Source organism: Adelges cooleyi, unplaced genomic scaffold (genome assembly GCF_023614345.1).
Source record: "Adelges cooleyi isolate 19-005CV unplaced genomic scaffold, UGA_ACOO_1.1 ACOO_flye_CR_arks_rails_tigmint_CR_PRNA_26, whole genome shotgun sequence".
In the NCBI taxonomy this organism is placed as follows: domain Eukaryota; kingdom Metazoa; phylum Arthropoda; class Insecta; order Hemiptera; family Adelgidae; genus Adelges; species Adelges cooleyi.
The window spans coordinates 867,922-893,839 of record NW_026095926.1 but is presented as its reverse complement, the minus strand read 5'-3'; the positions used below and the strand labels follow the sequence as shown (position 1 = coordinate 893,839).

The following is a 25,918-nucleotide window of genomic DNA, read 5'->3' as shown; positions in this document are numbered from 1 at the left end:
ACCTTCTTAGTTCCTCACCGAAGCCAAATTAATCCGTACACTTTTGGAATTTATTTGACTATTTTAAAATCAATTGTACATCATCGTTATTTTAAATTGAAAAATGTGTAAACTATTTGCAAGTTTTCTCGATTTTGAAGGGGAAGGGTGACCCCTTCCCCTTAAAAATCGAGAAAACTTGTGTAGTGTTATTCTAGTATATATTTATTGGAAAAGAAACGTATCTGCTAAGAAAGCTTTATCTGTACTCTTGTGTCCGTTCAACTCCGTCATTGCCTGGACTAACAACAGAGAACGCTTTAGGATTCAGATAGAGGTATAATATATGTGTACATAGCTTTACTTATTTAATAAACCGGTTTCCTTTTTGTTGCACACTTGAGAGTAAAGTCATTTAGAGGTACGACCGCCTGTTAAGCTCTTTAGGCGATATAGCAAATATATAAATGGGACTTTAGGGGTATTTTAGTGTTGATACGGCTTGGCCATCCGTCCCATCTTCGGGTCTACTAATTTAGCCCGGGATGACCGTTTAAGCGGAGATTTCCCAACATTAACAATAAAACAGTATAGCACTAGTTACTAAAGCATGACAATAGATAACTGATATTATACTAGGCATTTTAAGCACATAATAAAACCCAAAGGTTTATAATCTTAATATGTATTGGCATAGAAGTTAAAAATATGATTGGTAAGCCATTCCCGGCTTCTGACTTATTTTCTGTAAAATTTAAAAAATACATTTACACACCTCGCTAAAAATATTGGTAGGTATGTTAGTATGGATTTTCTACAACAAAGAAACTTGTGTGTACTCATTTACATATATGTGCAAATATGCAATTTTGTGCAAATAATAGGAAAAAAATATTCAAAGATGTACTCGTATAATATTCTTTATTTGTTTCAATTCGATATAAAACAGGCATTCAAAGACGGTAAAATTCATTCGATTTCACTCCCAGTTTAACTTCAGATAATACTTTATAGACTAACCACAATGTTTTTAAAGTTCTCTGTTTCGTTTCTGTTTTTTATCCTAGCCGTTAGCTGTATGCATACAGGCCCACTTGAAGGGAAAAATGAACCTGAAGCATCAGGTTCAGCTGTACCTGAAGATAAAATTAATGTCACACCGGAGGATTTAGCGGTAATTTATACTATTTTTTTCAATATTTTTCAGAATCATTTATAAAAAAAAATCCTCAATTCAATGAAAAAAATTGAATGAAGTTCAATGAAAACAATTTCCCAAGTAGAAATTCTCTAGGAATCTATTATTATTTTAGGTAAAAGACATACAAATAAAATTCTAGTCTTAAATACTTGTCATCAAATTAATTTTCTAATATTGTTTGTAAAAAAAAGGTTAATATATTTGATTAAAACTAGAGTCGTAACTTAATCATTCGAGTAAAATTCAATAAATATAACAAATGTTTAACCCAAAAAATGTATACACTTTACTACTTTGGAAATTACTAAATATTAAAAGTTCTATCACTCTGTGATTTAATATATTAATTATTAATAGTATCCGCAAATCCGAACATTTATAGTAAATGCAAATTTATTTAACTTAAAGTATACGTTTGTGCTGTATAAAAAAATGAAATAATTCCAGATTAATTTTTAAATATTTTTTTTTTTTTGGTTTTAAAACATAAAAACATATAACGATATAATTTTTTAACAGCTAAAGCATATTTGAATTATTTTATAGCAATTTTATTTGATATATTTCATCTAAAATAAATAAGTCTTTAATAAAATAATCATATTTTTTATTTGCTATAAAATGTTACACACGTTGTATTGCTTTTCTGCTTACTTTGTTATAATCTTATTTATATTATTATTATAACATAATATTACAAAGGCATTCAGTAAAATAATGTTAATAACGCTAATACTTGGAATACCAGCTACTATAATTTAAATATTTTCTAAATTTATTTTTTAAAAAAAACAACTATTTTTTTTTAAATCCTTTTAAAGCGAATAAATGGATAAAAACTAAAAACTCAAAGGATAACATTTTTTTTAAAATTTTTTTTTACATATTTATAGAATTTAAAACATATGTTGCCATTTGAAAAAGTGATGTCCTGCCTTTTTTTTGGGGGTATAAGGGTTGGAGATACAAATTTTTACAGTATTGAAAAATTTAGTACAATATGTATCTAAAAGTATAGGAAATTAGTTTTTTTTAATGTTCCTATTTTTTGAGAAAATTAGTGTCTTAACCAAAATGAATCACTCTGTAAATATATAATTTTTTTATTGATTCTTAATCATCAGATATTTATAATCAGATTTTTTATGAAATTAAACTTTGTGTTCATTAACAATTTTCAGCTTATAGAAGAGGCGTTCGAGGGTTGTAGAAAATTGGCGTTAATAGAATACGATGTCGACATTATTGAAGAAAGAGTTGGACTTGACGATTATTACTTATACATGGGTGACAACATTCAAGAGTGGGGTTTTGTAAAATCATATTTCGAAACCTATAAGGAATGGACCTCTTATTGTAAATATTGTTTATACACGTTATATGTCGTTAATAATATATTTTTTTTTTAAAGTAGTATTTGGTTTTAAGAAAATTATTTTCATGCAAAATAACCATATAATATTTAATATACTATTAAATGTGGTAAGACCCAAAAGTATGCTCAATTAAAGTAAAATTAAAAACAAAATGACCATCCATTCGCCCGAGCACAAATTTAGACAAATAAAAACACACTACTACAAAAACAATATAATTTCAGCTGCACATCGAAGCTAAAATAAATTATGTAGTTGACAACTGCAACATATCATGCCTCTATGATAATATATATTATTTATAATTAAGTTCATTGTTTTTGTGTTTTAGTTTCCGTAACATCAGAATTATTTCGTGAGCTTTTTAAAATACATTGTGAAAAATTAGGAGTGCCTGTTGCAAAAATTGCTGAGCAAAGAAAAGCCGCATTGAATTCAAAGATTACAAAGCATGAATATCTTCAGTGGAAAAGTAAATTGAACGGATACCTCCAAGTTAATGTAAATCGTTTGGAACGTTCATGCAACTTTGAGCAATTTGATCCAAGCCAAAAAAAATCAGGCAAGCGTAATAAAAAATTACTTCCTAAAGAATAAATTAATATGTCTAATAAATGTTATAATTTTTTTTTAAATCTCTTAAATTGTTATTTAAAAAACGTTTCAAAATATAATATGTCATAACGACTTTAATCATTCCAAATTCTCTGTTTCTTTTCAAATAAACACTTACCTATTACTTACTAATTGTATATTATTATTTTTATTTGTAAGAAAAAAGAAAAATTACTATAATTTTTGTAGTAATTTTGAAACGGTCAAATTTGTACGAAATTGCCATAGTAAAAGCATTATTAAGTAAAACATCTACATCATAATTAATATAACAGCTCATTATATCAAAAAATAAATAAAATCCCATCTCAAGCTCATCATCGTTCGAGTTGCAAAAAAAGGTGAAGTGTGCGAACATTACTCTGTTAGTTATATTTTTTTTGTTCGTCTGTTTGCCATTAATTCGTAAACAGTTGTTTAAAAAAAAATGAGTATCTCCATGCCCCGACCCTATTGTGCTGGCATTTTACACTCGATATTATTGCAAATAGAAAAAGTCAAACCGAACTACTCCTCGCTGACTTTGTCCTTGAAGTTGTTTATGACTTTATCGCAGAAAAATACTTAAATACAAAATTCTACATATAAATGAAGTTTTAAAAAAAAAACGAGCTGATCTTATCATGTGCGAGAACTTTAATGAGAAACAATTAAAATATTATATTGTTGATATTATTGGTATTCGGTATTTTGAAGGACTGTATAGAAGGTTTTAACAAATCCAACACGGAAACTAATTATTATAACAAACTACTATTCAGACAAAAACGAATATACATCCACAAATGAGGTCTTGCCTACTGGCCAGCTCTCTAGTAAGGATTCAATAATATTGGTGTATAAACTTATTAACCAACAGCTATAATAAATAAAAAATGGCCTCTCTTGAAGTTTGTGCTAATACTCTCTTTGCCAACGAGTCCAAAAATGTTGTTGGATTTGCTGGAGCATAGGCCTTCGTTTTTGAGTACTGGTGTGCGCTGAATCTAAATCGTCTATAGGACCAGGAACGGTCACCAACGGCTCCATGGTAAGGAAATGGCCAGCTGTCAGGGGTGGGAAATCATTCGGATCGTTCGACATTGGACTCCAAGGGCACGAGTTGAGCGTGGCTTCTACCTGATGAAGAACTGTATTTAGTTCTTCGTAGGTAAGAACACTGTCTTCAATCACCATGTAAAGCAATGTCTTTGCAGACTTAACTGCTACTTCCCACAACCCCCCCCCCTCCCCCCCATAAGAAGGGCCACTGGAAGATTGAAGTGCCAGCTTATTTGATGCTTTACAAATTGTTCAACGAAGTCGGATTCTCTGAGTATGGTCTCCACTGAGTCCCGACGAAATTCGTACCGCAATAACTATAAATATGGGAACAGTGTTTTTCTCCGTTTTGGGAACCTCTTCCACTTCAAAAAATTGTTGTAATGTATGATTTTTGGATTCCAGTGAACATAAAGTAATAATAATTTTATCATTTGGCGCATTGGTAGTTTTCCCTATTAAAACCCAACCGATAACTGTGGCTATAGCTATTGGTTGATCTATTTCTCCCTTCTTTTTATCACCTCAAAAGTAGACGTGGAAAGTAACTGTGTTTATTTTAACTTATTAAAAGACTACGGCTCTTTTAAATTATATTAGAAACTTCAAAGTCCAATCAAATTATATTTTACTAAAAAACAAAAAATAGATTAACATAAATGTCTAAATTGCAATGACCTTGAAGTAACGTTGTATTACAAAAAAAAACCAAAAACAGTTCACGTAAATTATTGGTCGGGTTGCCCATGAATTTCTTAAGACCTTGATATTGTCGATTCGTATGTTTCAGTTTATGTAAACAGTGGAAATGGGAACGCACATCGAACAACCCAAGTGTGTTCCTGTGGTAAAAAAATTGTGTTTTCGAGTTAATGCTTAGGCGAGAATTCGATAAATAATACATCCATAGAAAACCGTACATATAAATCTCTATTTACTTTTGAACTCGGTGTAACTTTTGAAACACATGCGCCGATGTGCGAAATTATACAAAATCCTCACTCTCTGACAACTATTAAAATAATTTATACACCTATGCAATGGTCTTATGGTTAATGACTTATTGGTTCGTATTGGCCTAAAAAGGAATCCCTTATTTGTTGAAAATTGTCACCATCTCTTATGGTCTCTGCCGTTTTAAATATTTTCAAATTGAGCGGAACACGAAGCAGCAATGGGTATTTTTAAAATTGATAAAAAAAATTTCGTTGAACTCAAACCCAATGTTTTCGTCATGGTTTAAAGATGGAATGAGTACGCTTTAGAATAATTGCATTTTTGTAGTATTTCTTTTTAAAAAAACATTTTTGGTTATCATATTTTACAATATTTTAAAAATAATAAACATTAAACTTTCTTTTAAATTATTTTCCTTAAGCCAATCAACTTTTAAAAAACTTAAATAGTAATTTGTGTACATATTTAATTTACTATTTCAATTGAGAATTATTTTCTGAATAGTATACCGGTCGATAACCAATTTTGGTTAATTACTTTGGGAGTTATTAAACATTAAAATTTAGGACGGGAGTGAAATATTTTTTTTTCTGCTGGCCCTACGCTTCTGTAAAAATACTGAGCTGTGAAAAATAAATAGAAAAGGTAAATGTTTAATAATAGTTTGATAATATTGTAAAAAAACACCAACTTAAGTGTCTCCAATTATTATAAAGAAATAAAAATACTATTATTCTAAGAGAAAACTGTGTCCTGTCCTTAATGAATCAATCAATTTTCTAGTGTATTTTGATTTATTGAAAATTGTAGAATAACATGTTTTTGTAATATACTCGAAGGTACACGTGTGTTAATATTGGGTGTTTCCTTTACAACGATTTATCATTTTGTTTTCTTTATCGATGTGCAAAATGTAGTCATAACAAACGAATTTAGAAAAAAAACGCCCGGAAAGGCATAACATATTTCCTAAAGGTCTAAAAAGTTCTTTTAGTTTTTGACGTGCAAATTGTAAAATTTATTATCTACATTTCCTTTTTTTTATGTAATGGTACATCATATCAAAATTGTCTTTATCATAATAATAGGTAGACGAAAAAAAAGGGTTAAGGGAACAAATGCCCTCGTGTCCGGCCAGACATGAATTGACGTTTAACCCAACCAACGTTTATGTAATACATTTCTTGGTTTTTTCGGTTAAAAAAATATAATACTGCTACAGTTTTTTATACTTAAGCGTAATAAATCAAGACCGTCTAATTTTGATTGACCGTTGATTTTAGGTGTTTTAACTTTAAACTTGATAATAATTCTTAACCGGATGACACTGGTGAAATCTGGACAAACTGCCACATTTTGTCTAGTAGCAATATATTAATAATCTAAAAAGAAAAACAAAATTGCCACATTTCTCATTACGGATTATAAAATATTTAAAATTTAAAACTGGCACAACAAACAAATTTGGCAGATTGGTTTGAAAAGTATCAAAATTAAAGCTCTCAAAGTTAAAATTAACCATTTGAGAGCAGGTTCAATCTTTAAGTTGTATTTCCTCAGAACTTGAGTTGTGGCAGTCTTGCTACAAGGGTGCGACATGATTCCTACCAATAACTATATGCAATAGTTATAGGTTAATTTTAAGTGCATTGTCTTTACAGTGCTTTTATCAATACCTATTTATATTTTTTGTATACAAAATGTACTATCGGCCGTAATATCACATTAACAATTTTATGCATTCTTTCCCAAAGTGATTTTATCAACTGGGAATTGTTTTTGTGATTAGTGTGCACTGTGAATGAGCTTTAGTGACTGGAATAACGCCATTGTTTAAAATTCTTCCGGTTTACTTTCCTCTAATCCTAATTAATTTTTATCACAATTGTTGCTATTTAAGTACTTTTCACTATGGGCATTTTAGAAGTAACAGTATTTGGTTTGTATAATTTTCAAACCGCAAAAAACAAAATTTAGGACAAAGTCATACTAATTATGGTTTTTTTTTAAATTTTCAAAATTTTAAATACAATCCTCTCGTTTTCCAGAAACTCGCAGAAAATAATTACAGTGATAAACATCCAGTTATTGTCTGATAAATATGAATATATTTTTTGGAAAGGTTCAAAAAACTAGTACTATCAATTCAGAGCTCAAATATCTAATTAATAGTTAATAATACAAACACTACCTTGTAGCTGCATATTTTCCTACTAATAATTCCAATTAACGAAAACACCTTAAAGTTAAGTTTGTTCTGACCATACAGCTGTATTACTTTCTTTAAATTCAATCTCCCCTCTCAACAATAAACCAAGCCTCATCAAAGGCCCAATCTTCTGGAAAAAATTCAAATTCGTCCTAGACAGCAAAACTAGACTTAATATTCCATTAAAAAACACGCATGACATTGACAAAGCTGTAATACAATTAACTTCCAATACACTAAGCACAGTAACTGATTCTTTATCCCCCTCTAAATATCCAATTAAATCTAACAACATCCCAACAGTTCTAAAAGAAATGTTAGCAATAAAAAGGAGAGCCAGAGCGAGATGGCAATCAACTCGTCATCCCGACGACAAAAATGCACTCAACATTATTTCAAATAAATTTAAAAAAAAATTTTACAAAATAAACACGGAACGTTAAGAAAATAATATCTCCAAACTTCAATCATCTAATTGCTCTCTTTGGCGTAAAACAAAAAGTATATTAAAACATAAAGAATTAATCCCTCCTATAAAACTAAACATTAACCAGCTAGCAATATCCGACATCGACAAATCTAACTCATTTGCCGAATACTTCTATGAAGTATTCAAACCCAATGACATAAGCCCCCCTATCAACCATGACACTTCCCCCAAACATTTTTCTCCAAATGAAGTCAAATACACAATTGGCAAATTAAAGAACGGTAAAGCTCCAGGTACGACCTTATAACAAATAATATTTTAAAACAACTAACCAACAAATCTATTCTTAATATAGTCCATATCTTCAATGCCATGCTCAGACTTTCTCCCTTTTCCCTCACTTTGGAAACTATCGACAATCATAGTAGTGCCGAAACCAGGTAAACCAAAAAATTTAACATCTTCTTACCGTCCGATCAGCCTCCTCCCTACCTTAGGAAAATTATTCGAAAAACTTCTATTATAAACGCCTTCAAAATATTTCTGCAATAAACAATATTATCCCCCACTCTCAATTCGGTTTCCGAGCAAATCACTCTACAATCCACCCTCTCCACCGCCTCACCGATGCAATCTCTTTAAAAAAAAATACTGTTCAGGTATCTTTTTAGACATTGCCCAAGCTTTTGATAAGGTAACGCCACAGTTCCCCGAGGCAGTAACTTATCCCCCCTTCAAAACTTAATTTACACAGCTGATATACCTACATTTACCTTCACTATTTTAAATACTTTTGCCGACGATACAAGTGTACTAGCATCTGACATTGATCCCTTAATTACAAATTTTAAACTCCAACACCGCCTCAATCTTCTTGAAAAATGGCTCACTAAATGGAAAACAGAAGTTAATACAAGCAAATCAAATCACATCACCTTTTCTCTTCGGCCAGACAACTGTCCACCAGTCAAACTCTACAACACTCTACTCCCCCAAACTAACCAAGTAAAATACTTAGGCCTCATTTTTGACAAACGCCTAACTTGCAAAGATCATATGACTGAAAAAAGAAAATAATTAAACACCAGACTTCATCTACTTCGCCCTCTCTTACGTTCCAAACTTAATTTTAAACTCAAAACACTCATCTACAAAACTCTTCTCTTTCCACTGTGGTATTACGGTATCCAAATCTGGGGATGTGTCGCTCCATCTAACATCCAAAAAATCCAGTCGTTTCAAAACTCTTCATTCTGATCTCCAAATCAGTTATGTAAACAATATTTGGCAACTGCCTACCAAAAACTTCATAATAAATTCATCTCTCACCCTAACCCTAATATACGCTACCTCTATTCTAATCATATCCCTGATTAAAAAGGAAATGGTGTAGAGACCTCCTATAAATTATAAAATAAAAATAAATAAATATTAGATAAACTAACTTAAAATTTAAAGTAGGTAGCTCCACTGGGTGCCCCCCTACTGCATGTTATTCAAGCTAAATTATTAATTTTATTTTTTACTGTTGTGCATATAATATTTTGCATAGATGTAAATATTCAATATAATAAAGACATTTTCTAAAAAAAAAAAAAATCGTATATTCACTTTCTTAAACGGGAAAACGTACAGAAAACACGTTTTAAGTTGTATTATTCATTTTAAACAAGAAGACTACTAGTTTTGATTTGTTGTTTTGTACGCTTGTTCGAACATTTACAGTCACACACCAATGTCCTAAATAAGAAGATTTTCGAAAACAAAAACAACATCTTTTATCATTGGCCTAGTTATATTATTTGAAGTCTCAAACGTTAAAACGGTTTTGATTATTATTATATTTTGGGTCCATGCATTTTTTACTAAAACTGTAGGGCAATATTGTCAGTATTCCGAATTTAGTTTTATAAATATATAGAAAAAAATTATATTTTAATACTTACAGAATACATTCAATCTCTTATGGAATATTTATAAATGAATATAAATGTTTGGATACTAATGTTGATTATACAAATATCGTGATACAACATACACGCTAAATTAGGCGTTTTATACAAATTAGGAAACATCAACAATTGCTCAACGACTACTTTGAAGGTATTGAATGCATGAATGCATGTTGTATTATGGAAGTCGATTGTTGAATAACTGTTTCGTTTACATCCCAAAGACAAATTCGAGCGAATAAAATAGGATTTAAACACAATATTAAACGAAATATTATTAGTCGATTTCTACATTAACCTAGAATAGTGGCCGATCAATTCAAATATTTTTTCAGAATTTAAATCTAACCATCCTGAGTTGGTGTAATTATGTCCGGCTTTTAGGCCTAAAATGTCCAACAAACAGGCCACTTCAACCCCCATAAGATGGGTCAAAATCTATTCACTGGAATCAAACTTTGAATTTTTACAACAGTTTTTGGCTACCATCAATTCTGACTTGAGAGCATTTTCTTCAACATCTAATAAGTAAGCATGCTGTTCCCAATACACGTTCAATCAACATTGTCAATATATTATTTTCACTTTAAAATATCTATTTGTACCTAACCTATCCTAACCGAATTCCAGCAAGTGTAATAATAATTCCAACCATTGCATCAACCTCTTACCTAACCTAGCCGGTCGTTTTTTAAATTGTGCTCAATTGGCAATATAAAATACAAACGGATATTTTATCGAGCGTTTCAATTGAAAATCTATTCATTTGCTGTCGAAACAAATTTTTTTTTTGTATTTTCGACTATTGTTTTCGTTGTAACTATTCTTATTTGTGCAAATGTTTCATATGCGAAAATATTTTACAGAAAAACAATTTATTTTTTTTTTTGTTCCATATAGGTCGGTACAATTAGTTTTTATAACTTTATGCGAAATGTTGTTTTCAATTTTAAACAGTATTTTTTGTCCCTGCAAATTATTTTACTGTTCGAATACAATATATAAAACCATTTTTAATCGTAATAGATTTCAAATATACAGTATACCTTGGTTACATCTACTTTAAGTCTAATTTTAATTCCTAAACCTCGGTTAGGAAAAAAAACAAATAAGAAAAATGTTCAGCCACTTTTATGGAAAAAGATCAATTAATCCCACTTTTTTTTCAAACAAATATGCTTTGCTTGCAAAATGTTGTATATAATAAATATTAATTTTTTTTATAGCTCAGAGCATATTAGGGAGCAATCAAAATTATTCCAGAACTATAACAATTGAATGTCTTAACCAACAAACTTCAAAAATAGATATTTTTTTTCTACGCCAAATCTACACTACTTTCGCATGTTAATTACAAAAAATAACAATTATTTGTTTTTGGGCCATAAAAGTTGTATAAAGTCACCCGCTATAAAATATAGCTTATAAGCATATAGCTAACAGTTACTGTAATATAATGAAGCTAATGGCTCTGAACTCCTATACTTGATATCCTTTTACTTGCTTTCCTATATTGTTCCAGATATTGAACAGGTTCGAAAGTTTGTATATTAAAAAAGAGTCAGTGGCGCGACCAAGGGGGGGTCCTCGTGTCCAGACCCCCCCCCATGAGTATTTTTAAAGTGGAAAATTGGGTAAGGTAATTTTAGTTATTGTCTAATTATATTCTACAGTAAACAATATTTATTCATTTTGGCAATATAATAATTTTGTTTTGGCCTGCTTTGCGGCAGATAACAAATCGGTATCACATATTGTAATTTTCTTATATTACACATGGACCTTATACCTAAACACCGGACTTTGGACCCCCCCCCCCTTCAAGGGACATTTATGGTTGCACTACTAAAAAGAGTAATAAAGTAGTTTTCTAAATAGACTGTTTTTTTACATTGATTATCTATAAAAAATACTTTTTATTTTTATAATACCAAATGTATAAAAAAAATAAATACCAATTCATATTATAATAATTTGCACATGGTATGTAACAATTTATCCTACATCGGGCAAGTTGTACCATTTTGACTTGGTAACTAAAACATTTTCTTTGTTATTAAAAATTTGAATACATAAATTTTTACCTATAAAGGTAGCTATAAAGTTAAAACGTGCTAACATTCATTCAGAAAATAATTTAGGAAAAATTTAAAATATCAAAAGTGTAACAGTCACTCCTGATTTTTCACAATGTATTTTAAAAAGATCACGAAATTTTTTCAATGATATGGAAACTATAACAAAAAAAACATTAAATAAAATTATAAATAATATATGTGATCATAGAGGCATGATATGTTGCAGTTGTCAATTACATCATTTATTTTAGCCCGTTAAGCTCCTCGGGCGATATAGCAAATATATAAATGGGATATTTATGTGCAGATACGGCTTAGCCATCCGTCCCATCATTGTGTCTACTAATTTAACCCAGGAAGATCTTGTAAGCGAAGATTTCCCAGTTTTAACAATAAAGCCAGTAGAGCCCTAGTTACTAATGCAAGCCAATAGATAACTGATATTCTACTAGATATTTTAAATACATATTAAAACCCAGAGATTTATAATCTTAATGTTTGGTGGCATGGAAGTTAGATATATGTGAAATAAAAAAATGTTCTGTAAAATGTAAAAAAAAAATACATTTACGCACCTCGCTAAAAAATTCGGTAGGTATGTTAGTATGGATTTTATACAACGAATAAACTTGTGTGTACTTATTTGCATTATTGTGCAAATATGCAATTTTGTGCAAATAATGGAAAAAAAAAATTCAAAGATGTGATTACACATTCTTAAAGTTCTCTCTTTCGTTTCTGTTTTTTATCCTAGCGGTTAGCTGTATGCATACAGGCCAACCTGAAGGGAAAACTGAACCTGAAGCATCAAGTTCAGCTGTACCTGAAGAGAAAACTGAAATCACACCAGAGGAATTAAAGGTAATTTATACTATTTTTTTAAAAACTTTTAGGTTTTTTTCAATATTTTTCAGAATCATTTATAAATAGAAAATTCTCAATTCAATGAAAAAAATATTTTGCTGAACGATGTATAATATAAAGTAAAAAGATTTCCTAAATAGCCATTTTTATTTGAAAAACTATTATCATTTTAGCTTGAAAATTTACAAATAAATGGGGAATCTGATGATGAGGTAATTAATATTATTTTTTAAAAACTCTTAGGCTATTATCAATAATTTGCTTCATGCTTGAATTATTTATAACATAAAGGTAAACATTTTCCTACATAGCCATTCTTATCAAGGAAAATATTATTATTTTAGCTTAAACACTTACAAAATATAAAATTCTAGTCATAAATACTTGTAATCAATGAATTATTTAATATTATTTTTTAAAAAATGGTTTTAAAATATTAGATTAAAACTAGAGTCGTAACTTAATTATTCAAGTAAAATTCATGTTCTAAATTGTAAAATTCTGTCTACTTTGTTATAATCTTATTTATATCATTATTATAATATAATATTTTAAAAGATTTCTTGGAATACCAGCTACTATAATTTAAATATTTTCTAAGTTAATTAAAAAAAAACAACAATTTTTTTGGTTAATTTTTTTTAATCTTATTTGTAAAAAAATACTAAAATTCGAATATTTACAAAGTCATGACAAGCAAATAAATGGATGAAAATTAAAAACTCAAAGAATAACATTTTATTAAACATTTTATCTTTATAATTATGGAATTTAAAACATATGTTGCTATATGAAAATGTCCTATTTTTTTTTCATTATCTGGTATATAGCTTGGAAATTTTCACAGTACTGAAAAATGTAGTACAATGTGTATCTAAAAGTATAAAAAATTAAATATTTGTTTATTAAATTTTTATAATATCCGAGAAAATTAGTGTCTTACCCAAAATGAATCACCCTGTATATATATATATATATTTTTTATTGATTCTTAATCATCAGGTATTTATTTAGGTCTAATCGTATTTAAATATTATAATCAGATTTTTCTATGAAATTAAACTTGGTGTTGATTAACAATTTTCAGCTAATAAAAGAAGCGTTCGAGAGCATTAGAATTGAAGTGAAAAAAGAATTCAACGATAATTTTACAAGTGGAAATATTGGACATTATGATTATTACTTCTACATGGGTGAAAACTATATAGAGTGGGATTTTATATATTCATACTTAGAGAACCATAAACAAGGCCGTAGCGAATATTGTAAAAATTGTTTACACACGTTATTAGTCGTTTAATAATTTTTTTTTTATCTTCGATGCAAAACTGTATGTAAAAAAAATACCATATAATATTCAATATACTATTAAATGCGGTGAGACCCAAAAGTATGCTCAATTAAAGTAAAATTAAAAACAAAATGACCTCTTTCGTCCGGACACAAATTAAGACAAGTAAAATCACACTATTACAAAAACAATATAATTTCATCTGCACATCGAAGCTAAAATAAATTATGTAATTGACAACTGCAACATATCATGCCTCTATGACAATATATATTATTTATAATTAAATTCAATGTTTTTTTTTGTTATAGATTGGATAGATTTTCTGACATTTCGTGATCTTTTTAAAATACATTGTGAAAAATCAGGAGTGCCTGTTGCAAAAATTGCTGAACAAAGAAAAGTCGCAATTGTTAAACATGAAAGAAATCCTGCGTTCAAAAGAGAATTCGCTACTTTCCTCCGTACTAAAGCTTATTCTTAGGTTCGTTAAGGTGGAGATTTCTGAAAAATTTCATTCTGAAAAATAAATTAATATGTCTAATAATGTTATAATTTTTTTTTTAAACCTCTTAAATTGTTATTAAAGAACATTTCAAAATATTATATGTCATAACGACTTTAATAATTCCAAATTCTCTGTTTCTTTTCAAATAAACACTTATTACTTACTGAATGTGTAATATTATTTTTATTTGTATGAAAAAAGAAAAATTACTATAATCTGTGTAGTAATTTTAAAATGGTCGAATTTGTAAGGAACTGCAACAGTAATAGCAATATTAAGTAGAACATGTACATCATGATTAATATAACAGCTCATTATATCAAAAAATAAATAAAAACACATCGTTGTAATTAAAACCTATCTCAAGCTCATCATCGTCGTTTAAGTTGCAAGATTTCACCCGGAACGGCAAACAAGAAAGTGTGTAAATAAAAACGTGGTAAAATAGGTAAAGTGTGAAAACGACACTCGGTTAGTATTATTTTTTTTTGCGTCTATTTACCATTAATTCTTATAACAATTGTTAAAATTAAAAAAATCTACATAAATAAAATTAAAAAAAAAAGATTAATATTTTATATTGTTAATACTTGAGCTTCGCTCATCTCAAGCTCATGTCCAGTGTTCAAAGTTCATTTTCTTATCAATGAGCGGAATTCGTATTGATAACTAATGAGAACGGCAGGTGACTGAGTGTTTTGGCACTCGCTCGCTACGATGGCTCGGCGCCGTCGCTTCGCTCTGCTAACTAAAAATATCTTAGGCTTGGAGACTACAGTCAAGGAGGAGGGTACTGGATTAAAATTAAATTTAAGTAAAGTTTTTTTTAAAAGTTAAAGAGACTTGATAAGAAGCTGGCCATTGGGAAAAAGTGTACAATGGAAAATGGTCTTTGGTGTCGTCCCTCTAAACTTTATGAGTTGAAAACAGATAAAAATGTCTGGAGGTCAGTCGACCAAATGTCTGTTATGGTTTACCCTAGAGAAACAAAATTTGCTCAAACTTAGTATGTTGTATGTCAGTACACAGCGCAGCGGTTCCAAGGAGGGTACCCGCCAGCCGTGTCGAGCCAGCGCACTACGTTTTATAGTAATGCCGTTATAATTTATCGTACAATTTTTTTAAATTTAAATAGTCTAGAAGTTAGAAGGTTAAATATCAATTATCAAGTGTCCGGTGTTGCTTACCATATGGGTTAATTATTGTAATTTTCGGCCCAATACAGTACCTTTCACGTAAGATTTCTTGAAAAAATAGCTTAACAAACATAACTAATTTAATATACAGGTTGCTATAAGAGATTCCACAATCACTCCTCCCTAAATCCTGTTACCCAAGGGCGGAAAAATCACAATGACCTTGAAATATCATTGTATGGTAAAATTTTTTAAAAATGATTCCCATAGTTGGTTTTATCGTAACTTCAAAAAAATCGTCAACAAGTCATGTTGCCCTTGAAATTCTAAAGACCGTGAGTATTTGTCGTTCCCCGCTATTAAAATGTAAGTTTAACATAGGTATCCGAAAAATAGGCACAGTCTTTCGGCTTCGTATAATATGTTTAACACAAACGAGCAGTGTATTTCATTTATGCAAACGGTGCAAAATTTAAACGCACATCGAACCACACAAGTGTTTTTCTAAAGTAAAAGAATTATGTTTTCGAGTAAACGCTTAGGCGAGAATTCGGTAAACGATATATTTAATAAAAAAAACCAATACGCACGGATGAAGTGAAACTCCTTTATATATACTGGGTGATACATTAATGATAATACGCTTATTTTTTTTATTTTTTTGAAAACATTTTTTTACACAAACCGAAGTGTCTCCAATTACCAAAACTACAAGAATTGCAGGTTTTAGTAGTAAATTTGAAGGTGCTTGTATATTATTGTCAGGTGTATGTTTTACAACGATACGTTATTTTGTTTTCATTTTCGATGAGCAAAAAGTAGTCAAAGTAAACGAATGTAGCCAAATAACGGCCGAAAACGTTCAGTATTTTTTCTAGTCTAAACAAAGGTCTAATAAAGGGTCAAAGGGTCTAAAAAAGGTGGACTTCTTTAACTCAAACGCAACTCATACGCTTGATTTTCTTTTTAAATAAAGAATATTTTGCCGAAAATACAGAACAATCTTTAGCGCAATTGATATTTCGATTATTTTTTTTACGCTAACCACCAAAAGTAACGATAATTATGTAAAATATTAAAATTTGTGTTGTAATGATTGTTTTTTTTTTCATACAAATTAAAGTAGTATTACACAATTAGTAAGTAATAAGTGTTTATTTGAAAAGAAACAGAGATTTTGGAATTGTTAAAGTCGTTATGACGTATTGTATTTTGAAACGTTATTTTAATAACAATTAAGTGGTTTAAAAAAAAATTATAACATTATTAGACTTATTAATTAAATTTTTAGAATGAAATTTTTCGGAAATCTGCGCCTGAACGATCCATAGGTTCTGATTGATTAAAGATGTAATCATCCAATTTACTTTCGGGCTCAGTACGGTTTTTTTCCTTTTCATCCATTGCGGCTTTTCTTTGTTCAGCAATTTTTGCAACAGGCACTCCTAATTTTTCACAATGTATTTTAAAAAGATCACGAAATTTTTTCAATGATATGGAAACTAAAACAAAAAAAACATTAAATAAAATTATAAATAATATATGTTATCATAGAGGCATGATATGTTGCAGTTGTCAATTACATAATTTATTTTAGCTTCGATGTGCAGCTGAAATTATATTGTTTTAGTAAAATCGTGTTTTTATTTGTCTAAATTTGTGTCCGGACGAAAGGGGCGATCATTTTACTTTTTTTTTTTAGTCTCATTAAATTTAATCGTTTATTAAATAATATTATATGGTATATTTGAATGAAAATAATTTTCTTAAAAACCAAATACTACTTTCCAGTTTCGCATCGAAGATAAAAAAAAATACTATTAAACGACAAATAACTTGTGTAAAAAATGTTTACAATAAACTGGCATATTTCCTTGCACATAGCTCTCAAAGTATGATCTTATAAAAACCCACTCTTCAACGTTGTCGCCCATGTAAAAGTAATATTCAAAAAGTCCAATATTATCATCTGTAAAGTGGTCGACATATTCATTTTCCACGTATTTTCTTATACTCACGAACGCCTCATCTATTAGCTGAAAATTGTTAATCAACACAAAGTTTAATTCCATAAAAAATCTCATTATAAAATTTAAATACGACTAGAACTGATGATTAAAAATCAATAAAAAAAAAATATATATATACAAGGTGATTCATTTTTGGTAAGACACTAGTTTTCTCGGAAAATATGAACATTAAAAAAATACAATAATTTCCTATACTCTTATGTACACATTGTACTACATTTTTGAATACTGTGAAAATTTGTATTTCCAACCCTTATACCAAAAAAGAAAAAAGAGCAAGACATCACTTTTTCAAATGGCATCATATATTTTAAATGCCATAATTGTGTAGACAAAAATGTAATCGAAAATGTTGTTCTTTGAGTTTTTCATTTTCATCTATTTATTTGCTTGTCATGACTTTGTAAAGATTTGAATTTTAGTATTCTTTTACAAATAAGATTTAAAAAAAATTAACCAAAAAAATAGTGGTTTTTTTTTAATTAATTTAGAAAATAATTAAATTATAGTAGCTGGTATTCCAAGTATTAGCGTTATTAACGTTATTTTACTGAATGCTATTGTAATATTATGTTATAAATATAATATAAATAAGATGATAAGAATGTAAACAGAAAAGCAATACAACGCGTGTACCATTTTAAAGCAAACATATTATATTTTAAAATATAAAATTTTAAAAAACCAGTACAGTGGGGTCGGGGCATAGTGAGGACGGAGCATAGTAGGGACGGAGAGATCACAGGTTTACAGGAATTTTTAAATCCTTTAAATAAAATCACTATCGAAAAAACGCTTCGATGCAAATCGGTAGTTTGTTTTTTCAAGCCAGTACTGTCCAAACCAAGCACAGTATAAACCACCAGCAAAGTTAGAAAGTATTAAATTGAGGTGCTTCATTTACAAATAAGCATCAAAGCGTTAATTTAAAAGTGATTTTATTCGAGAGGACTAGTACAGTAGAGTATAGGCATAATGGAATCAAAGCAACGAGTGGACGGAGAGGTCACAGGAATACAGAAATTATTATAAATAATATAACGTGTGTACCATTTTATAGAAAATAGATTGTATTTTAAAATATAAAATAAAAAAATTATTAAATTATTAAAGACTTATTTATTATAGATGAAATACATAAAATAAAATTGCTATAAAAAAAATCAAATATACTTTAGACGTTAAAAACTTACTTCATTATAAGTTTTCATGTTTTAATAAATATCATTTTACTCGAATGATTAAGTTACGACTCTAGTTCTAATCTAATATATTAGAACCATTTTTTAACAAACCATATTAGACAATTCATTTTGATTACAAGTATTTATGACTAGAATTTTATTTGTAAGTCTTTAAGCTAAAATAATAAAAAATTCCTAGAGAATTTCTTCTTAGGAAATTTTTTTCATTATATTATTAATGATTCTGAAAATATTGAAAAAAACCCACCAAATTTAAAAAAATATTATAAATTACCATTAATTCCTCCGGTGTGACTTCAGATTTCTTTTCAAGTACAGCTGAACCTAATGCGTCAGGTTCGGTTTTCCCTTCAGGTTGGCCTGTATGCATACAGCTAACCGTTAGGATAAAAAACAGAAACGACAGAGAGAACTTTAAAAACATTGTGGTTAGTCTATAAAGTATTATCTGAAGTTAAACTACGAGTGAAATCGAATGAATTTTACCGTCTTTGAATGCCTGATTTACATAGAATTGAAACGAATAATGTACGATTACACATCTTTGAATTTTTTTTGTCCATCATTTGCACAAAATTGCATATGTGCACAATAATGCAAATAAGTACACACAAGTTTATTCGTTGTATAAAATCCATACTAACATACCTACCGATTTTTTTTAGCGAGGTGTGTAAATGTATTTTTTTTTTACATTTTACAGAAAATTTATTTATTTCACATATATGTAACTTCCATGCCACCAAACATTAAGATTATAAATCTCTGGGTTTTAATATGTATTTAAAATGTCTAGTAGAATATCAGTTATCTATTGGCTTGCATTAGTAACTAGGGCTATACTGGCTTCATTGTTAAAACTGGGAAATCTCCGCTTAAAAGATCTTCCTGGGTTAAATTAGTAGACACAATGATGGGACGGATGGCTAAGCCGTATCTGCACTTAAATATCCCATTTGTATATTTGCTATATCGCCCGAGGAGCTTAACGGGCTAAAATAAATTATGTAATTGACAACTGCAACATATCATGCCTCTATGATAACATATATTATTTATAATTTTATTCAATGTTTTTTTTGTTATAGTTTCCATATCATTGAAAAAATTTCGTGAACTTTTTAAAATACATTGTGAAAAATCAGGATTGACTGTTGCAAAAATTGCTGAACAAAGAAAAGTCGCAATGGATGAAAAGGAAAAAAACCGTACTGAGTCCGAAAGTAAATTGGATGATTACATCTTTAATCAATCAGAACCTATGGATCGTTCAGGCGCAGATTTCTGAAAAATTTCATTCTAAAAATTTAATTAATATGTCTAATGATAATCTCTTAAATTTTTATTAAAATAACGTTTCAAAATACAATACGTCATAACGACTTTAATAATTCCAAATTCTCTGTTTCTTTTCAATAATCACTTATTACTTACTAATTGTGTAATATTACTTTTATAAGTAAAAAAAAATAAAAATCACTATAATTTGTGTAGTAATTTTAAAACGGTCGAATTTGTACGGAATCGCAACAGTATTAGCATTATTAAGTAGAACATGTACATCATGATTAACATAACAGCTCATTATATAAAAAAATAAATAAAAACCCATCGTTGTATGAACAGGCCGGGAGTAAACAATAATAGGTTGATTTGCCCGGTCACCAACCGCCTATTACCGATCCGTTTATGAATATGTAATGTGTATATAGCTCTACTGAAAGTGGGAGGTATCGCCTGTACAAAACCAGAGAGCTAAGTGGTGAATTAGTGTGTTATGTGTGTACTTTGTGGGTGTGTAAGGGTCACTAAAAATAAATAAATAAATAAAACTCAAAATCCAATGCTTATAATAATATTATTCAATAAAATGTTTTGGCGCTTTGGCTTAACAACATTTTAAGTATGACAATATTCTATTGCCTCTTTGGCACAACAATATTGGGTAAAAAATGATAACAACATAGACCTCTTTGTTACAAAATAATTTAGTATATAATAATAACAATATTAGCCCCTTTGGCACAAATTAATATTACACGGTAATGACTAGAACTATTAGGTAACGCTGTGGGAGCCGGTGTTTCAAATATTAAATAAATGTTATGGTAACTAAATTTTTACTAGAACAATAATTAATAATTCACTAAGATATAAAACAAACAGTTAATATTAGACTAGATCGAGCCTCCGTGGCTGACTAGATAATAAAAATGGTGCCTACGATTGACTTTATCCCTATCGACCTAACTGTCATTAAATAAAACAGAGGGTTAAAAATTCGTTCTAATAACTCACAATAGGAACTCAATAATATAAAATAAAACACAAATACAGTAAAATAATAACTCAAAGGTACTCACACAACGAAGAAACGCAAACCGCTGGCCTGGTCTGCTACCTAAACCTAAATAAAATGCTAAAACAAATAACTAATTAAATATAAAATTTAAAATGTCTTTATGACAATACCGCAGTTGACTAATAATACACGATTAAAAATGTCCTTATGACAATAATACAATTCCACTAATAATACACCATTGAAACTGTACTTATGACAATTAAAATGCGGCTCAAAAAAATGCCCTTATGGCAGTAAAATACAAAAGTATACTAAATCACACGGAGAGAAACACACAGAAGGTCTAGACAAATTTTTATAACAGAAAAAACACAGCTTGATTATAACGCACAAAATTCAACAAGTAGTGACTAGATAACACGGGCATAGCACATTTATTTACATTGGTTAGCCCGGTGCATTTAAATTTCGCCGCCAACATTGTAAATAAAACCTATCTCAATCTCATCATCATCGTTTGAGTTACAAGAAAAGGTAAAGTGTGTAAACAACACTCGGTTAGTAATATGTTTTTTTGGGTCTATTGACCATTAATTCATATAATAGTTGTTTAAAAAAAAAAACGAGTAACTTCATGCCCCGACCCTAATGTGATGGCATTTTACACTGGAAATTATTGCAAATAGAAAAAGTCAAACCGAACTGATTCTAGCCGACTTTGTCCTTGTAGTTGTTTATGCCTTTATCGAAGAAAAATACTTAAATTCAAAATTATACATAGAAAAAAAAAGAGCTGAACTTATCACGAGCGTGAACTTTATTGGGAAACGATTAACATTTTTCACTGTTGATTTTATTGGTTTATAATAACTATAATAAGATACATAAACACGAGACTGTGTGTTGTCGAATTTTCGCCTGGAACACTCCATCTATTCAGTGCCTGATTGTGTAGTACTTACTTGTCTATCTAAGTTTATCTGGAAGTTAAAAGTATATTTCAGTTAAAATTTAGTACAATTTGTATCTAAACGTATTGGAAATTATTGTATTTTTAAATGATCATATTTTCCGAGAAAATAAGTGTCTTACCCAAAACGAATCACCCTGTATATATATATATATATATATTATTGATTGTTAATCATCAGGTCTAATCGTATTTAAATTTTATAATCAGACTTTTCAAGGAATTAAAGGTATTGCCGCCTGTTAGCTCCTCGGGCGATATAGCAAATATATAAATGGGATATTTAAGTGCAGATACGGCTTAGCCATCCGTCCCATCATTGTGTCTACTAATTTAACCCAGGAAGATCTTGTAAGCGAAGATTTCCCAGTTTTAACAATGAAGCCAGTTTAGCCCTAGTTACTAATGCAAGCCAATAGATAACTGATATTCTACTAGACATTTTAAATACATATTAAAACCCAGAGATTTATAATCTTAATGTTTGGTGGCATGGAAGTTAGATATATGTGAAATAAAAAAATTGTCTGTAAAATGTAAAAAAAAAATACATTTACGCACCTCGCTAAAAAATTCGGTAGGTATGTTAGTATGGATTTTATACAACGAATAAATTTGTGTGTACTTATTTGCATAATTGTGCAAATATGCAAGTTTGTGCAAATAATGGAAAAAAAAAATTCAAAGATATGTAATCGTACATTATTCTTTATTCGTTTCAATTCTATGTAAATCAGGCATTCAAAGACGGTAAAATTCATTCGATTTCACTCGCAGTTTAACTTCAGATAATACTTTATTGACTAACCACAATGTTTTCAAAGTTCTCTCTGTCGTTTCTGTTTTTTATCCTAACGGTTAGCTGTATGCATACAGGCCAACCTGAAGGGAAAACCGAACCTGACGCATTAGGTTCAGCTGTACTTGAAGAGAAAACTGAAGTCACACCGGAGGATTTAACGGTCATTTATAATATTTTTTAAAAACTGTTAGGTTTTTTTCAATATTTTTCAGTATCATTTATAATATAAAGACAATTTTTCCCAATACAGAAATTCTCTAGGAAACTTTTAAAACTATAAGGATTTTGATAATATTTTACTGAATTATTTATAATATAAAGTAAAAAGTTTTCCTAAACAGCCATTCTTATCTAATAAACTATTAACATTTTAGCTTGAAAACTTACAAATAAGTGGGAAATCTGATGATGCACCTGAAGGGAAAGCTGAACTTGAAGCATCAAGCTCAGCTATAGCTGAAGAGAAAATTAATGTCACACCGAAGGATTTAGAGGTAATTAATATTTTTTTTTTTAAAGCTATTAGGTTTTTTTCGATATTTTTCAGAATCCTTTATAATAAAATGAAAAAAAATTCCCAAATAGAAATTCTCTAGGAAACTATTATTATTTTAGGTAAAAGACATACAAATAAAATTCTTGTCATAAATACTTGTAATCAAAATAATTGTCTAATATTGTTTGTTAAAAAAATGGTTTTTAATATATTAGATTAAAACTAGAGTCGTAACTTAATAATTCGAGTAAAATTTAATAAATATAATAAATGTTTAACCCAAAAAATGTATACACTTTACTACTTTGTAAATTACTAAGTATTATTAATTCTATCACTCTATGATTTAATATATTAATTATTCATATCTGAAAATCCGAACATTTATAGTAAATGCAAATTTTTTTTAACTTAAAGTATACGTTTTGTGTTGTATAAAAAAATGAAATAATTCTAGATTAATTTTTAAATATTTTTTTTATTTGGTTTTAAAACATAATAAACATATAATGATGTGATTTTTTAACAGCTAAAGTATGTTTTAATTATTTTATAGCAATTTTATTTTATATATTTCATCTAAAACAAATATGTCTTTAATAATTTAATAATATTTTTTATTTTAAAACAAAATATGTTTGCTATAAAATGTTACACACGTTGTACTGATTTTCTCTTAACTATCTTATCATCTAATTTCTATCATTATTATAACATAATATCACAACAGCATTCAGTAAAATAATGTTAATAGCGCTAATACTAGGCATACCAGCTACTATAATTTAAATAATTATAACAACAAATTATTTTGGTAAATTTTTTTTTTTTATCTTATTTGTAAAAAAATACTAAAATTCAAATATTTACAAAGTCATGACAAGCGAATAAATGAATGAAAGTTTAAAAGCTCAAAGAACAACATTTTTTATTACATTTTTGTCTACATATTTATGGAATTTTATTACATATGTCGCCATTGAAAAAAGTGATGTCCTGCTCTTTTTCTTTTTTGCTATAAGGGTTGGAGATACAAATTTTCACAGTATTGGAAAATTTAGTACAATATGTACCTAAAAGTATAGGACATTTTTTTTTTTTTAATGTTCATATTTTCCGAGAAAATTAGTTTCTTACCCAAAATGATTCACCCTGTAAATATTTATTTTTTTTATCGATTCTTAATCATCGGGTATTTATTTAGGTGTAATCGTATTTAAATTTTATAATCTGATTTTTCTATAAAATTAAACTTGTTGTTGATTAATAATTTTCAGCTAATAGATGAAGCGTTCGCGAGTATTAGAAAATTGTTGGAAAAAGAATACGACGATGACCTTACAAACGGAAAAATTGGACCTTATGATTATTACTTATACATGGGTGACAACGACAATGATTGGGATTTTATAAGACCATACTTAGAGAACCATATACAAGACCGTAGCGAATATTGTAAATATTGTTTACACACGTTATATGTCGTTAAATAATATTTTTTTTTATCTTCGATGCGAAACTGTAAAGTAGTATTTGGTTTTAAGGAAATTATTTTCATTCAAAATTACCATATAATATTTAATATACTATTAAATGTGGTGAGACCCAAAAGTATGCTTGATTAAAGTAAAATTAAAAACAAAATGACCGCCCTTCGTCCGGCCACAAATTTAGACAAATAAAAACATTATTATTTCAGCTGCAAATCGAAGCTAAAATAAATTATGTAATTGACAACTGCAACATATCCATGCCTCTATGATAATATATATTATTTATAATTACATTCAATGTTTTTTTTTTTGTTTTAGTTTGCATAACTTCAGAATTATTTCGTGATCTTTTTATAATACATTGTAAAAAATCAGGACAGCCCGTTGCAGAAATTGCTGAACAAAAACAAATCGCAATGGTGAAAAAGGTTGGAAATTTTGCGTTCAATAGAAAATTTTTTGATTACCTCATTGTTAAATTAAAACCTACGGATCGTTCAGACTCAGATTTCTGAAAAATTTCATTCTGAAAAATTGACTAATATGTCTAATAATGTTATAATTTTTTTTTTTTCAAATATCTTAAATTGTCATTAAAAAAACTTTTCAAAATCTAATATGTCATAACGACTTTAATAATTCCAAATTCTCTGTTTCTTTTCAAATAAACACTTATTACTTACTAATTGTGTAATATTATTTTTGTTTGTAGGAAAAAAAAAAAATCACTATAATTTGTGTAGTAATTTTTAAACGGTCGAATTTTTACGGAACTGCAACCGTAATAGCGTTATTAAGTAGAACTTGTACATCATGATTAACATAACAGCTCATTATATCAAAAAATATTTGTATATTATGTGTCTAGACACTTTCACTTTCAGGTAGGTATAGGAGATAAATGATAAGAGATACTTGATAAGTGATAAGTGATAAGAGAGTGATACAAATAGTTCAGCGCTTGGTACGGGCAAATTTTT

General features: G+C 28.8%; 2 protein-coding genes across 2 annotated transcripts in view; both read left to right on the top strand.

Annotated features, from left to right (window-relative positions):
- Positions 1-25,524, top strand: part of LOC126837605 (uncharacterized) — a 37,215-nt gene extending 11,691 nt beyond the window's left edge. Inside the window, exons 4-5 of the mRNA XM_050571536.1 lie at positions 24,723-24,900; positions 25,257-25,524. Coding sequence (XP_050427493.1) covers positions 24,723-24,900; positions 25,257-25,453 — 375 coding nt within the window. The 3' untranslated portion in view covers positions 25,454-25,524. The remainder of the gene's footprint in view (positions 1-24,722; positions 24,901-25,256) is intronic.
- On the top strand, positions 974-14,665 carry LOC126837614 (uncharacterized). Its single transcript, XM_050571546.1, has 5 exons — positions 974-1,008; positions 12,555-12,699; positions 12,876-12,914; positions 13,790-13,967; positions 14,305-14,665. The coding sequence occupies exons 1-5, from the start codon at positions 1,004-1,006 to the stop codon at positions 14,475-14,477; spliced, it is 540 nt and encodes a 179-aa protein (XP_050427503.1). The 5' UTR covers positions 974-1,003; the 3' UTR covers positions 14,478-14,665.
- Positions 25,525-25,918: the final 394 nt, after the last annotated feature.

What these genes read in the sequence shown, in the direction of transcription:
- LOC126837614 (XM_050571546.1), top strand. An exon ending in TCACACCAGAGGAATTAAAG is followed by an intron (nt 12,700 to 12,875) that starts GTAATTTATACT and finishes TTATCATTTTAG; the next exon opens with CTTGAAAATTTACAAATAAA. An exon ending in ATGGGGAATCTGATGATGAG is followed by an intron (nt 12,915 to 13,789) that starts GTAATTAATATT and finishes AACAATTTTCAG; the next exon opens with CTAATAAAAGAAGCGTTCGA.